The sequence below is a fragment of the Penicillium psychrosexuale genome (assembly GCF_028828465.1).
Source record: "Penicillium psychrosexuale strain IBT 29551 chromosome Unknown utg000001l, whole genome shotgun sequence".
NCBI lineage: Eukaryota > Fungi > Ascomycota > Eurotiomycetes > Eurotiales > Aspergillaceae > Penicillium > Penicillium psychrosexuale.
The window spans coordinates 881,776-897,031 of NW_026643186.1; the positions used below are offsets into that span (position 1 = coordinate 881,776).

Below are 15,256 nucleotides of genomic sequence, written 5' to 3' on the forward strand. Positions count from 1 at the left end.
TGGGTGTTTCGTCTATTTCCGTCTGTCCCCAACGGTGCATTGCCGCGTGCATTGTATCATCCTCCCTGGTCGTCCGCACTGTTTTTTTCTTCTTCCTGTACAATATCAGACCGAGGGTCAAGGACACTGGCGGAGACGACGGATACACAACCACAAAAGGTTAGAAGGCTGGCTCGGAATGCGCTGGTGGATATTTAATTCTGGCGAGAGGCTTTCATACGAACTACACGATTGACGTGCGTGGTTTCTTCAGAGAAAGGTGGAATGAGTTGCGGTGAAGTCGATTTGCCTACGTGGTGGAATATCGTGGCCGTTTTCTCTTGATTGTGTTATACTGTAACTAGTTTCGTGGAACAGTCCAAAGGGAAAATCAAACATTATCCACGAAGAATTTGGTTCTCTGTAATTCATAGACGATTCGTATATAGTTGTAGTGTAGTCTAAACTAAGTTGTATATTGAATCCTGAACGTTGCAGCCCTGAAGCTCTCACCGAGTTGAAAGGCGGTCAGGCCCAGCGCGTGGCCGAGATGCCACCGGTCCACTATCACCTGCCATTTGTACCAGACGATCCATTTCTTTCTGGAGACCGCTACTTGTCGCCAAGATAGGGTTTGCTTAATCGCAACCTCCCCCACGTATAGCGAAATACCACTTAGAGAAATTCCCGTGTCGACTCCTTTACTCCCAGCCACAATGCGCATAGCACGCAGGTCAAATTCATAGCTTGAACTCACCGAGGGAGTTATACGTGCGAGCATCTGATCATAAAATCGACAGCATGTTGACCACAGGACTCTCATCGACCTTTTGGATATACCGCGCCTCGATCCTTTTGGCTCTCTACCACAGCGCGCTCTCCAATGCGACCGCCCAGCCACCCCCGAACGGGGCGCAAACTGCTCTCCCCACAACACTAGCGACATGTCCAGCGAAGAGTACCTGGCAGACCGAGTCCGAGCTCTTCCATCTGCCGCCATGTCTGGAGACGCGCTGGGGACCGGGTCGCGATATCTACCTTGCCTCGGCACCCGATACAAATGCGACAGCTAACGATCCGGTCGTTAATCCACCTATTATCCCGAGCGGGACGCCAGAAGAGAAAGCAAAAACGATCGCCGACCAGAGTGCCGAACAGGACCAAGATACGGACTCGCTATTAGACGGTGGTAACTTCCTCTCGTTTGAGGACTGGAAGAAGCAGAACCTAGCGAAGGTCGGACAATCAGCCGAGAATGTTGGAGGGAGCAGACGCGCTACGGCTGCTGGGAAGGAAGATCGTCGGCAGCCGACTGGAATCAATAATGCTTTGGATTCGCTGGGCGACGATGCCGAGATCGAGTTGGACTTTGGTGGGTTCGGCGCTGAGACGCCCGAGGCTAGTCCTACCGCTTGGGGCTCGCATATCCCGTCTCGCGAGGCCGGGCAGTCGGGGAATGCGGATGGCAGAGGCAATGTGGATGTGCAGGGGCAGGGTGCGCTCCAGAGAGATGCGTCGCGTCGTAAGGATGCGGGCACTACTTGCAAGGAGCGGTTCAACTATGCTTCCTTTGACTGTGCGGCTACGGTGCTGAAGACGAATCCTGAAAGCAAGGGTTCGTCTTCTGTGCTAATTGAGAATAAGGATAGCTATATGCTCAATGAGTGTCGCGCGCAGAACAAATTTCTTATTCTGGAAATGTGTGATGATATTCTGGTTGATACGGTTGTCCTTGCAAACTATGAGTTCTTCAGCTCCATCTTCCACACGTTCCGGGTTAGTGTCTCCGATCGGTATCCCGCGAAACCAGACCAGTGGAAAGAACTCGGGGTGTATGAGGCACGCAACACTCGTGAGGTGCAAGCTTTCGCAGTAGAGAACTCGCTTATTTGGGCTCGATACTTGAGAATTGAGTTCCTCACGCACTATGGGCATGAGTTCTTCTGCCCCGTCAGCTTGATTCGAGTGCATGGTACGACCATGATGGAAGAGTACAAGCATGGCGAGAGCTCTGACCACGCTGAGGTTGAGGAGTTGGAGGCCAGTGAAGTTACTCAGGTCCCCGAAGATCTGGAGACCAAGCCCGTCGAGATGCCGGTCGAAAAATCCGAGGAATCCATTCCTGCGGTGGAACCTAGCCAACCTAGCCTTACAGTGGATGAAGTTTGTCCAAACCCTCCATCAGAGGCCGTGTCGCCTTTTGCGACGCACAATGATGGAGGTATATGCGGTATTGATGATGGACCGCTTGTTCCGACTCCGTCGTCGTCAGCCACAACGGATCAGACCAATCCACCACCGAAACAGAACTCTACTGCTGCAGTCGGAGGCAGTCCCTCCGCGACCAATGTCGCACCACCCGTCCCTTCAAAAGCCGAGGATACCCGAAAACAGGGTGAGCCTGCCAAAAATGTCGTGCCCGCTCCGGATGCCTCAAGCGTATCTCTCGAGCCTGCTCAGCAGAACGCCACATCCGAGGCCGCAGGGAAACCTACTACCAACCCAAAAGAGGAGCAAAACAGCCCTCTTCCAGAATCGACAAGACCTACCAACACTCAACCGCCATCTGCAAACCCCACAACCCAAGAATCCTTCTTCAAATCCGTCCACAAGCGGCTCCAGATGCTCGAGTCGAACTCAACCCTGTCTCTTCTCTATATCGAGGAACAATCTCGCATCTTGCGCGATGCGTTCAACAAGGTTGAGAAGCGGCAGCTAGCAAAGACATCCACCTTCCTTGAAAGTCTCAACGTAACTGTTCTCAACGAATTGAGAGAATTCCGCGAGCAGTACGACTACGTCTGGAAGTCTGTTGCTCTTGAATTCGAGCACCAGCGCATTCAGTACCACCAAGAAGTCCACTCCCTCAGCGGCCAGCTTGGTGTTCTTGCAGACGAGCTAGTATTCCAAAAGAGAGTCACCGTGATCCAGAGCATCATGGTCCTCTGCTGCTTTGCCCTCGCCCTGTTCTCACGGGGATCGGGAAGCAACTATATGGAATTCCCTGCCGTTCAAAGAATGGTCGCTCGCTCCTATAGTCTGCGGTCTTCATCTCCAATTTTCGCCACACCATCGGCTAGCCCGGGGTCGACACGCCCGACTTCGTCCTCATACCGTGAGAACGGTGGCCATCGCAGAAACCTCTCTGACTCGTCCCAAGATAGCGCGACTAGTCCGACCGCTGCTTATTCCCCGCCGACTCCTACGTCTTCTTCTTCTCCAGAACGAGATGTTGGGGGGACAGACAGGGTGGAAGAACCCGTCTCTCCCAAGTCTATGTCTGTGCCTACTCTGGGGACACCACAACCCCGTTCTCAGAGTACGCCGCCTGTACTGAATGGGCGGCCTGATGACCTGGACATGACTACACCGGACGATGTCGCCCGGGTTACCGATACTCCACAGTCACCTGAGCCGTGATACTTCCTTTCATGGTATAATGGCTTTAGCCATGCTTTATGACCTTGCATTCTGATCTTTATTTACTAGCGTTCTGCATCTGTACACTGTTCTATGTACCCTATTGCGTGTATGTTTGGACGACCAATGATTCCCACTTTCTGTGTTTACTATTTTGTTTCCTACTGTGACTGTTATTAGAGTTACCTGCATTCTTTGAATGAAAACCTAGATATCCATAAATACAAGCCTGTATAACAGTAACAATATCCAAGGTTGAGGGAATATGTTGTGGCGTCATACCCAGTTGCCCAGACAACAATCGAAGCCCACCCAACACACGATTTTCACCTTATCCGAGTTGTTTTGTCAACCTTCTTCCCTTTTAACTACGCAATCCTCCACGCAATACACATCACTGCCTATCTACACCTCCCTTTAATTCAAATCCCTACACACCCACAAAATGGACGCAACCACACAAGCTCAGCCCCTGGCCGACCGCTCAACCAACACTCACCTGAGCAACGCGAGCGACAAGACCGACCTGAAGGGCTCAGACATCTCATCAATGGAGCACCACCGCCAGGTATTGCAGGGAAAAGTAACAGGAGAGGAGTGAGTACTCCCATATAAAACATCCTCTTATTCTCCTATGCCAGAACTAACCTCCCATAACAGACAACCCACCTCCTACGTCTCACCCTCAGACGACATCATGAGTCCCTGCACAAAGAAGTTGAGCGATATCAAGGGCAAGCGGTTCAAGAAGTATGTGATATTCTTTTCCTACATAGACTTCGAATCGAATCCAAGCTAATGTAATCAACTGCAGTGCCGGCAAGCCCCAATCGTTGTTCGCCAAGCTCGGCAAGAAGAGCTACGAGCAATCTTCAGCCGAGAAGGGCCTTGAGAACTAAAAGATGCGGATGCGGGTCTTTTGAGATGTTTCGCTTCGATCTTCTTTTCTTTTTCTCTTTTCTTTCCCCCAGACTCTGCTTCTATGGTCTTTTCCTTCAATCGCTTTTACTCGGCGCCGGTCGCTGTGTCGGATGCATTGAGGAAAGGCAGATTTGAGATCTTGGATATGAGCAGGTCTGGGTTGGGATTTATTGTTCTTCTATATGTTCTTCTTCTTTTCTTTTCTTTTGTGTGATGACCTGCAATGCCTTTTGCTTTTGTTCTTTTTTTTTTTGTGTGTACGGGGTATGGGATGGATGGATGGAACTGTAATTGGGATATCTCATGGAGCACATTGGAATCAATGCAATCTTTTCTTGGTTGTGATATGGCTACATTCATGTGTAGAATGTGTAATTTTGGCTGCTAACAATTTTAGGGCTTGGTCGACTTCCTACAGACCTCGGGATGTTGAATGGATTGCTATTTTGGGAAAGAACTGCAGAAGCAGGGATAGCTAAGAGATATGTTTCTAGCTTTTGTCTGGCTTTGATCTTTGAATTTCCCATCATTTCTTCTGTTGAATGGCAGTTGTCTGTTCTTTTCTTATTAACATCTCGGCTGTACTCCGTAGTTAGCTTGTTAACTACCTGCCATATCATAATATTGAACAATGATTGAATACTAATATTCTTAGCCATATACATAGTCTCCAAAATACCCTTCTGTACAAGTAAGCTCGGAGATCTGGCCGATTTACCTTGACGTCGTGAGATATCAAGAATCTCCAAGTCGTCCGGTTAGGAGCTGAGCCGAGGCACTTGGACTCGGCTTCTCCACCTTCTCCGCAATTTTGGATGGGCTGACCTCGTTCTCTTTATATTTCCCTTATATTCCCCGGATCTGTTGATTCTGCTTATATTCTGCATCAATTCAATCATTCTTATATCCAAAATGTCCGCTTCTTCTCGTATTCCACCCATTGCCCAGCCGTTCGTCAGCGAACAGGCCAAGCGGACCCTCGATCTGGTAATTTATTTCCAATATCCGCAAATCACCAATATTCAGCGCTAACATGACTCCAGGTCGAAGAATTCGTCGAAAAAGATTGCATCCCTGCCGATATCGTCTTCTCAGCCCAGCTTGGCGAGGGCGAACAGCGATGGAAGACCAACCCCGCCATCTTGGAGGGCCTGAAGGAGAAGGCCAAGAAGATCGGTCTGTGGAACATGTTCCTGCCTAAGAACCACTTCAGCCAGGGCGCTGGATTCTCAAACTTGGAGTATGGATTGATGGCCGAGTTGCTCGGCAAAAGCAAAATTGCCTCGGAGGTGAGTTATTCTATTTTGTCTGGCGCATTGCTTTACTTGCTGGGCAGGTCTTGCAAATTGATGCGATTGATCGCTGACTATTGCTTCTTACCAGGCTACCAACAATGCTGCCCCAGATACCGGCAACATGGAGGTGTTAGCCAAGTACGGTAACGACGCACAAAAGAAGCAGTGGCTTGAGCCTCTGTTAGAGGGCAAGATCCGCTCTGCTTTCCTAATGACCGAGCCGGAAGTTGCCTCTAGCGATGCGACAAATATCGAGCTTGACATTCGCCGTGAGGGCAACGAATACGTCCTGAATGGCTCGGTGTGTACCTCTACAATCCCCTTCTCATCCTCAACATCTAACAGCCAATACAGAAATGGTGGTCCTCCGGCGCCGGCGATCCCCGCTGCGCAATCTACCTCGTAATGGGCAAGACCGACGCCTCCAACCCAGACACCTACAAGCAGCAATCCGTCATCCTCGTCCCCGCCGGACTCCCCGGCATCACAGTGCACCGCATGTTGACAGTATACGGGTACGACGACGCGCCCCACGGCCACGGCCACATCTCATTCAAAGACGTGCGCGTGCCGGCCTCAAACATGGTTCTCGGCGAAGGCCGCGGGTTCGAGATCATCCAGGGCCGCCTGGGACCCGGCCGCATCCACCACGCGATGCGGAGTATTGGCGCCGCCGAGCGCGCGCTCGAGTGGCTGATTGCCCGCGTCAACGACGAGCGCAAGATGACCTTCGGCAAGCCCCTAGTCGCGCACGGCGTGATCCTCGAGTGGATTGCCAAGTCGCGCATTGAGGTCGATGCCGCCCGCTTCGTGGTATTGAACGCTGCTATCAAGATCGATCAGGGTAATGCTAAGGGCGCGCTCAAGGAGATTGCTCAGGCCAAGGTGCTTGTTCCTCAGACTGCGCTTACTATCATCGATCGCGCGGTGCAGGCTTATGGTGCTGCTGGTATTTGCCAGGATACCCCGCTTGCGTATATGTGGGCTATGATTCGTACGCTGCGCATTGCGGATGGTCCGGATGAGGTTCACTTGCAGCAGCTGGGTAAGCGGGAGAACAAGACTCGCAAGGATGCGGTTATTGCCAAGTTGAACTGGCAGCGGGCGGAGGCGGATCGCTTGCTTGTTGCTGCTGGGTTCAAGCCTAAGAGCCATCTTTGAGTTAATGGGGAGATATAGTTTACATATAGGGCTAGTTCGACTGGAATAAGAATGCACGAACATTGCTCCGGTTTTACTTGGCTTTACGTTGGACTTGGACTTGATAGTCTTAAATGGAAGAGAAGTGACAATAATCAAGTGAATGAATGACTGGTATAAATCGTTATTCAACTCGTAAAAACCGAACGCCAAAAAGATGATTCCTCAACAAACATGAACATGGACATGGACATAAACCGTCAATCCCGACATGACATGCAAATCCCATATGTAGGACCATTTATCAATTCATCCACCTCAAGCCCCATAAGCCCAAGAATGATACCTCGTAGAGCAGAGGGAGAGCTCCGATCTCCCTCGACTCGCCTGCGAGCGCAAGCAACAATGCAAAGGAAATATAAAAGAAAATCACTTTTTAGTAGTCGTCATCCGCAGGGTTGTTGCGCTTGCCCTTGGCCAGGCGCTTGTTTGCCTTGAAGTGCTTCTTCGTGCCGGTGTTGCCTTTCACTTCGGAGACATCCACGCCACGCTCAAGGGCAACCATCATGCGCTCCTTGCGGCCTGTTGGTACCTTGCGCATCTCCTGACCCTGTTGGGTGTACCGAGCCTGGAAGGGGAGGGTCAGACGGCCGGCAGAGGGGCCGGTTTCTGAGCCGAAAAAGCCTGTATCAAGGTTGCGGGAGGTGCGACCGAGCTCCGGCTCGACGGAAATCTTGGCTACTTCAATGGGGATATCCGAGTCGACGTCGCCGGTGGGCTCCGCGGTGACCTCTTCTACGGCGGTATGCTTTCCAATCTTGGCTTGTGTGAGCTGAGCTCGGCGTCTCTCAGGGAGATGGGCGACGTCGTATAGCTCGCTGTTGAAGTCGGCGCTGTCAATTGGAGTTTCGTCCTCGCCAACTGGGGGAGGGTTGACCCAGAGAAGCTTGCCGTTGACATAGTCCTTCAGGACGTATCGTGCAGCGCGGGACTCGTCGGGCTGACCAATACCCTGGGTGGAGAAACCGCGGGCGCGAGCATAGGCACGCAGAATCTCGCTGGCAGTGGGGACGCCAGTGCCGCCTTCTTCGATGGGACGCATTCTGAGCTTCACACCGTAAACCTGCTCAATGAAATGCTTGGGGATACGCTTGGCGACAATACCGGCGGGACCGGTGAACTCGCGCTGCTGATCGATGGGCAGAACACCATTAACGACCAACTCGGCCTTAGTGGTGGCGAAGTTGGGGAACACGAGACCGGGACAATCGCACAGCATAATCTCTGGCGAGAGGTAGAGAGTCTGGAAATGCTTGGTCTTACCGGGTGTGGCAGAGACAGAGACCTTCTTCGCACCGAGAAGGGCGTTGATGGTGCTGGACTTACCCACGTTAGGGTAACCAACCAGACCGATTGTAGTCTTACGCTTGGGCTCGCTAGACTCGTCATCTTGTGGTAGTGATTCTGGGGAGTTGGCCAGGAAAAGCTCTTCCAGTTCGTCAGTGTCCAGAATGTGTGGCCCAAGCGAGCGCTCAGGATCGGCAAGCTTAGCCCTTTCTTCCTCCACTGTATCCTCCTTCTGGTATCCATCATCTTCATTGGAGTGTATGTTGATATGTTGCGCCGACTGGGCGAGTTCATCATCGGAATCAAGTTCTTTCTCTTGCAAAGCGAGGGCCTCGTTCTTCTCTTTGGCGAGGTGAGCAGAGAAGAAACGGAAGTTAATCTTGTGCTTCTCAAAGTACGCAGCCCAAGCTTCTCTTTGCTTCAAACTCAACATATCCGCCTTGTTGACCAACAGCAAGTTCTGCTTTCGGGGATCGATTTCCTTGACATAACTCTCCAGATCCTCTGAACGGAACTGCAACGGGTTTCGCGCATCGACAATCTGCACAATAAGATCGGACCGCTCAATAACACGCCACAACTGGCGCCAGACCTCCAAATTGCGCTCGAATGGAGTCATCAGCAGATCGTGGTTCTCAATCAGCTCAGCCAGTCCTCGTCGCCAGTCCAACAGACTTTGTTTCTCCATCGTTTCTAGTTCATTTCGAGTCGTGGACTGGTCCCACTTGGGTCGTCGGGGAACAGTCAGGCGGTCCTTATTCTTCTGGTGCTTAAGGAAAGCTTTCCTCTCTTCTGTGGGGGTGAGAAGGAAGGGGTTCTTCTGATCGGAGTGGATGATCTTGACGTTGTTGATTTTTTCAGCGGTAAAGTCGGTTCCAGCTAGTTCGGCGGTACTCAGGAATTCGTCGAGCGCTGCTTGCTCAGTGATACTGCGCATCTTGACCCATGAGGCCTCCTTCGCCTCGTTGGTGACGTAGGTTTCACCATTGACACCTGTGCGCTGGATGGCATTGTTGTGAGAGACCTTCTTCTGAGCCGATGCTTTGCCCTTTCCGAACCGATCGTTCATGAGACTGGAACCCAGTCCCACGGATTTCTTAGATTTAGGTAAAACCATGATGGCGATGGCTTTCGATTCCCTAAAATCGAGAAAAGTTGTAGGAAGTAAAAAATCAAGTCGAGACACAACCCCCACCTGAAAAGGGAATTTTGGATTATTCAGACGGATAAGATAACGCTGACTAAGCCCCTCTATGGCGGGATGGCCATACAGGTAAGGAAGTATATGGCCGTGTTTTGTACTTTTTGCAAGTTGTTATGGTTAGTTTAGTAGTATATGGTAAATATAGGAGCATACAATAGTTGAAGCCATATCTGAGGACCAATATAGTCTATAACTAGGGCTTCTGGTTCAATATGCATACTATTGATGCGGGCCTTGAAGCGCCGAGCCCAATGAATACCCAAGCCTCCAAGCGAAGTTGCACAATGAGTGAAATCAAAATTAAACGAATAGAGTGGAACTGGAAAAGAAACCCCCCTAAACATCGTATACTACTCCGACAGTTCAGATTCTGAGGACCCCGGAGAACGAGGGGCGATAAGCTACACGTGACCCTATCAATCCCACTTTTTCCCTTTTTTCTGCGATATCAAAAATTTGACCAAAGCAAAGATGCCGCCCAAACAGTGGATGTACGTATCGCATAAGAATAATTATGGCCTCAAAGCTGACATGTACCTAGTGATAAGAAGAACGCGAGCAAGTTCCAGCTCTTTCACCGGTCTCAAAATGACCCGTTGATCCACGATACCAGTGCGGAGGACCGTTTCCTGTACCAGGTCGGAGGCCCCGCGCCTGCGCCCGCATCGAACACCTCGAAGAAGACATTGCCAAATTTGTCTGACCTCCAGTCCGAATACGGCGATAGTGCCCGCAAAAATGAGGGCGAGGCTGCCAACTACGGCGTCTATTACGATGACTCCAGCTACGATTACATGCAGCATCTCCGCGATCTGGGGAGCGGCAGCGGAGATGCATACTTTGTCGAAGCCAAGAATGAGAAGGCTAAGGGCAGGGCTGGTCGAGGGATGAAGCTGGAAGATGCGCTGCGGCAGGTCTCGCTCGTGGATAAAGATACCTATGGTTCGGGCGCCTCCGTTGGTCCCAGTCTTTATGGTTCACAATATGGCGATATGCGCTCGACCACTTCATCCTTTATCCGCAAGCCAACCTACCAGGATCAGCAGAACGTCCCAGATGCAATTGCTGGATTCAAGCCTGACATGGACCCGCGGCTGCGAGAGGCGCTGGAGGCTCTGGAGGACGAAGCCTTCGTCGAGGATGGCGACGCTGACGGAATCTTTGGCGAATTAACAGCTAATGCGGAGGAAATGGACGAGGGCGACTGGGAGGATTCCCTGTTCGATGACGAAGTCGATGATGAGGGATGGGAGTCGGATGCTACGGAGAAAGCGCCCGTGCAACCGGACAGCACTGAGGCTCATCGCTCAACGGAGGATGAACTGCCAGAAGAATCTGTAAAGCCACCAATGGATGCAGGCGAGATGCCTGAGCCTGATAAGCCGGCTCCCGATATGCAGCCCACTGACCAGAGTTGGATGAATGAGTTCGCCAAGTTCAAAAAAGATGCCAAGGCTGGCAATGCTCCCGCACCAGCTGCACCTACAATCGCAGCATCGCAGACGATGGCGTCGACCACCTTCACTGCCGGCGGAACGCCAATTCGCCGGAAGAAGCGCAAGGGTGCTCTGACCAACCCGTCTGCGTACTCGATGACGTCGTCCGCTCTGGCTCGTACTGCCGGCCACCGTCTCCTCGACGACCGATTTGACAAGGTTGAGCAGCTCTACGCTCTCGACGAGGAGGACGAATTTGATGACAGCATGTCCATGATCAGCGGGATGACAGGTGCAACCGGCATGACGGGCATGACGGGCATGTCCACCGCATCATCCATAGCCCCTAGTCTGATCGATGGTAACGGCGAAGCCGTGCACAGCAGCAGCACCTTCAACAACGTCATGGACGACTTCCTCTCCAGCTGGGACCCCAATACCAGTGGACAGGCGAAGCGACACGGCGCCAAGCACAAGCGTGGCAGGAACGGTAATGAGGCCATTGGTATCAGAATGCTCGACGAAGTGCGATCCGGTCTCGGCCCAGCTCGACTCCAAGGCGTGAAAGGCAAGGTCTCCGGAAAAGCTTAGATGAAGATTTACACTGCATATGAGACGACGGGAACTCCCAGTCATGACATGGCGTTTGGTTTTTATTATTTATTTTATTACGGCATTCCTGTGCGTTAGGGTTGATATCTCTTGATGGCTAGAGCAAAAGTTATGTTTATGTCTCGATGCTCTATATGTCTCCATGGACGAGTACCTTTTCTACAATAGCCCACGAATCCACTCGTAATGCACTGATATCGTAGAAACAAGACTGCTGCTTTTCATCATAAAGAACAGCCAGGATCCCTTCCTGCCGCGCAGCCTGAACATCGCGAATCGCATTATCACCGAAGTATACAATATCTTCAGCGGCGATACCATATTTCTCCAGCACGGGACCAAACAGCCCATCGATCTTAGACTTTCCGACCTCGTTCGTCGTCACAAGCACATCAATGAAGACCGTATCCCGAGTTCCTGGACTGTCCACTCCTGCGCATCCGCCGGACCCTCAGTAATGACAATGATTTTCTTTCCCAGTCCTCGCAAAGTTTGCAAAAGATGCAATGCACCCAGCTTGAGAGTCAAGTTCTCGCGTAGAGAGTCTCGATATACCTCTAACAGACGACTCAGCAGGGAGTCATCAATGAGCCCGTGCGCCTGGAGAAGACGCCCGAACCGTTCGCGCCGATACTCGCTTGAAGTCCTCCCATCTGTGAAGGCGTTTGCGGTTGTACTGCGCAGGATATCTTGGTATGTATTCTTGAGAGTATCAACGCTGGTCTTGTTGTTTGAGGCGTGAATCGTTTCGAAGACGCGGACCGAGGCATTGGCAGAGGCCCGTCGGAATTCGTGGAGCGTGTCATCTAGATCGAAGCCGAACCAGAATTTTGAGAGGATAATTCCTTGGATAGACATGGGGTATTTCAGGTTGGTTATTCTGGGTCCTTCTGCGTGATTTTGGTGTAATTGAATAGAAATGGTGGATCCATAGTGGGTGACTCAGATGGTGTGATAGCCTCAACCAAGTATATTACAGACTCGCTATTATTTTCAAAGGATATTTATACAAAGGACCAAGAAGAGAATTAGAAGGCACCGCCAACCTTCTCTACAATCCACATGGAAAGTCTCACATTCCATCCGACTCGCCTTTCCGTTCGCATCAAGTCGTCTCTCGAGACAGGGGAGGCATCTTTCTGGAGCCGTTCAGTCTCTTCGCCCAGTTTCTGCATAAGGCCTGGATCGTTCGTCAAGACCACCGCACCAGACTCAAGGTCTAGGCTGTAGCTGCGCTTTGTGTAGTTGCTGCTACCGACGAAGGTGAGGCTGGGGTGTTCCTCACGCGGCAGTGTAATCCACAGACCTTTGGCATGGTAGGTCCATCCGCCTGGCGTGCCAACAGTGCCCTTGCGCCACTCCTTCAGTTGAATAGAGTCGGTCGCACCTGCCTTGGCGACGCGATCAAGGAAGCGGGCAGAGAGATGTGTGTATGCGGCTGGTAGCATTCCCGAAATTCCAGAGGAGCCAAAGAATCCATTTGCCCACGGTGAGGCCGTCAAAACGGTACCTTTTGTGGTGGTAGGGGTCTTCGAGGCGGTGGTGGTACTGGAAATTAGGAGGGAGGAAAGGACGGGGTGCATGTTGAAATAGCCTGCTGTGAAGAGCCAGCGGGCCCCGGCATAGACTGATGAGCTTGACAGGAGATGGAGAATGGTCGTCACGGCAGGGTATTCGGTAGATGTGTCATCAGGTTGCAGGAGAGAAGTAAACTGCGATACAGGGTATACATATGTTTGACTTGACGAGGAGGGAAGCGCAGGTTTGTTGCCAGAAGCCTGAATGAGCGGGCTTAGGAACGTCGAAGAATACGCGATAAACTGCTGAGGATCATCAAGAGGAGAAGGGGGTTTGTTTGTGGCAGGCCAGTCCAAAATATAGCCGGATTTGTCTTGAGGGTCCGGCAGCACCTGGAAGCTCAGACTGCAGATTGCATGGTGGATGCGAGCGTAATATTCAGTCAGCACCTTGGAGTCGAACACATGGTATCGATCTAGGCGGTGGGTGAAGTATTCGTCGGATAGGTTTGCTCTGCAAATTTATTAATATCCGGTGTTTGTACCAGTTCGCAGATAACATACCCCGATAGAATGATCTCGTCGTCTATCCCGTATAGCTTCATGTGCTGCAAGCCCCAGCCTTCGTTGATGCGGCGAGGGATCCATTTTTTTCTTAGACCTGTCAAATTGGGAGTATGGAACATCCGAATCTCGACTCGTTCAGGTCCGAACTCTTCAACCAACGAACAAAGGAGTGATGCGCATGAAGGATTCGGTGTCTCCCGCGTGCCGCGCAGAGCGTCGGTGAGAATAGAAACTTTGAGATCTGGATTACGGCGGAGAGCCTGGCTCAAGGTGTCAATAAGATCGTGTTCTGTCTTGCCGATGTACAAGGTCGAGAGGTAAATGCGCCGCCGGGCATTGCGAATTTTATTCTGCGGAACAGCCAGTTAGTTCCAAATTATATCGAGGAGACAAACAGAACAGAAGATACCTTCAATGTAGAGTAGAAATGGGCCGGGGAGTCAATAATATGAATCTGAGACGCAGGCACCTCGAATCGGGGAGCAATGCGGTCTAGCTCCGCGGTGATTCCTGCTAGAGGTGAAGGAGCAGATGCTGCAGTCGGGGCTCCTGTACCGGCATGTGCAGAAAATTGACGAGCACACAGTCTCCGACGTGCGGCTGGGCGACGCCCAGCACAACAAAACGTCTGCCCTCTAATGCGACCGAACATGTCTGAATATCCAAGATCGAGGGTTTTCCGAATCGGGATATCCATGGTAGAGCAGGGTGCAAACAGTGCAAACACACCGCCCTCCTGCAACCTCAAATCGTCAATCTCTCGCATCCCATTCGCTCTAGCACAATACATAGCAAAGATGTCGACTATTGTGAGGACGCTGCGCAATCTCCGCCGAGTCGGCTTCAAGGTTCGTATAATTGCGATCCATACCCTATAGAAACCCGTTTGCTAACACACTTGTGAAGGATGCCGCCCACCAGATGCAGGTAGGTTACGAACGCCTCCCCCGGAACAGCAGATCAATTGAATGAGCTCGAGACTAACCTATGTCATTGTTCGCTGTGGTATAGAACATTGGTATGTTTCCACCCTATCGATGTCTGCCCAGCAGTTGACTAACATTACACGTTCTACAGGTGATACCAAGGCCGGAACTCTGATCGGAGTCGACCGCTACGGAAACAAATACTTCGAGAACCTGGAGGAATTGCCTCGTAAGAAGACTCTTCAGCTCATACTATCACATTCAAACATGAAGCTCTAATGATACTTCTCCGCTTAGTCCGAACACGGTGGATTGACTACAAGGACGCCGAATTCGACGCATCTCAGATCCAGCCTGGCTGGTAAGCGCTTCTCGAGAGACACTGGGTCAATGATGTACCTCCGATGATGTGGAACTGACCTTATTAAGGCACGCCTGGATCTCCTATCTCGTTGACGCGCCCCCGCACGCCGACAAGATCATGCAGTCCGGTTTACGTCCCTGGGAGCTCGCTGAGCCCCGCCCCAACCCGACTCAGAGCCGCGCTGCATTCAAGACTTATTCCACGTACGTGAAATTTTCCTATGTGCGATATTGCGGTCATTCCCGTGTATCGACTAACGTCACTCTAGCACCCGGCCCAAGATCGCCGCCTGGACTCCCGTCGCTGCTCCGCGGTAGATTTACTTGTAATAGCAGAATCAATCCACTTGTCTTGCCGTTCAACTGATCTTGTTTTCCCTTTTAACCCATTGACAACTCATTGTCGTTTGCGGAGATGTATATAAAGACGTTTTTTTGCCAGTAGTTACGGCGACCAAGTATGCTACCTTTGACTTCATTATTATGGTTCATATTGCCAGGCGGAATTCTAGTCACCCTCTTAACCTTA

General features: G+C 51.3%; 8 protein-coding genes across 8 annotated transcripts; 5 read left to right on the plus strand and 3 right to left on the minus strand.

The window, feature by feature from the left end:
* Positions 1-780: 780 nt before the first annotated feature.
* N7518_000322 (Sad1/UNC domain protein) lies at positions 781-3,399 on the plus strand (the record flags this gene model as incomplete). The annotated part of the gene is made up of 1 exon (XM_057181250.1): positions 781-3,399. One exon carries the CDS (start codon positions 781-783, stop codon positions 3,397-3,399), a length of 2,619 nt encoding a protein of 872 aa, XP_057046600.1.
* Positions 3,400-3,844: 445 nt separating this feature from the next.
* On the plus strand, positions 3,845-4,298 carry N7518_000323 (Spo12 family protein; the record flags this gene model as incomplete). The annotated part of the gene is made up of 3 exons (XM_057181251.1): positions 3,845-3,996; positions 4,060-4,149; positions 4,214-4,298. 3 exons carry the CDS (start codon positions 3,845-3,847, stop codon positions 4,296-4,298), a joined length of 327 nt encoding a protein of 108 aa, XP_057046601.1.
* A 934-nt stretch (positions 4,299-5,232) lies between these two features.
* Positions 5,233-6,776, plus strand: N7518_000324 (uncharacterized protein; the record flags this gene model as incomplete). The annotated part of the gene is made up of 4 exons (XM_057181252.1): positions 5,233-5,307; positions 5,364-5,609; positions 5,704-5,916; positions 5,970-6,776. 4 exons carry the CDS (start codon positions 5,233-5,235, stop codon positions 6,774-6,776), a joined length of 1,341 nt encoding a protein of 446 aa, XP_057046602.1.
* A 415-nt stretch (positions 6,777-7,191) lies between these two features.
* Positions 7,192-9,219, minus strand: N7518_000325 (ribosome biogenesis GTPase LSG1; the record flags this gene model as incomplete). Its single annotated transcript, XM_057181253.1, has 1 exon — positions 7,192-9,219. The coding sequence occupies one exon, from the start codon at positions 9,217-9,219 to the stop codon at positions 7,192-7,194; it is 2,028 nt and encodes a 675-aa protein (XP_057046603.1).
* Positions 9,220-9,777: 558 nt separating this feature from the next.
* On the plus strand, positions 9,778-11,333 carry N7518_000326 (ribosome biogenesis protein LTV1; the record flags this gene model as incomplete). The annotated part of the gene is made up of 2 exons (XM_057181254.1): positions 9,778-9,797; positions 9,848-11,333. 2 exons carry the CDS (start codon positions 9,778-9,780, stop codon positions 11,331-11,333), a joined length of 1,506 nt encoding a protein of 501 aa, XP_057046604.1.
* Positions 11,334-11,735: 402 nt separating this feature from the next.
* On the minus strand, positions 11,736-12,212 carry N7518_000327 (HAD family hydrolase; the record flags this gene model as incomplete). Its single annotated transcript, XM_057181255.1, has 1 exon — positions 11,736-12,212. The coding sequence occupies one exon, from the start codon at positions 12,210-12,212 to the stop codon at positions 11,736-11,738; it is 477 nt and encodes a 158-aa protein (XP_057046605.1).
* A 170-nt stretch (positions 12,213-12,382) lies between these two features.
* Positions 12,383-14,135, minus strand: N7518_000328 (CDP-diacylglycerol--glycerol-3-phosphate 3-phosphatidyltransferase; the record flags this gene model as incomplete). The annotated part of the gene is made up of 3 exons (XM_057181256.1): positions 12,383-13,385; positions 13,436-13,788; positions 13,848-14,135. 3 exons carry the CDS (start codon positions 14,133-14,135, stop codon positions 12,383-12,385), a joined length of 1,644 nt encoding a protein of 547 aa, XP_057046606.1.
* A 100-nt stretch (positions 14,136-14,235) lies between these two features.
* On the plus strand, positions 14,236-15,045 carry N7518_000329 (complex I NDUFA12 subunit family protein; the record flags this gene model as incomplete). The annotated part of the gene is made up of 7 exons (XM_057181257.1): positions 14,236-14,286; positions 14,345-14,365; positions 14,450-14,456; positions 14,516-14,593; positions 14,662-14,725; positions 14,794-14,931; positions 14,997-15,045. 7 exons carry the CDS (start codon positions 14,236-14,238, stop codon positions 15,043-15,045), a joined length of 408 nt encoding a protein of 135 aa, XP_057046607.1.
* Between the last annotated feature and the right edge of the window lie 211 nt (positions 15,046-15,256).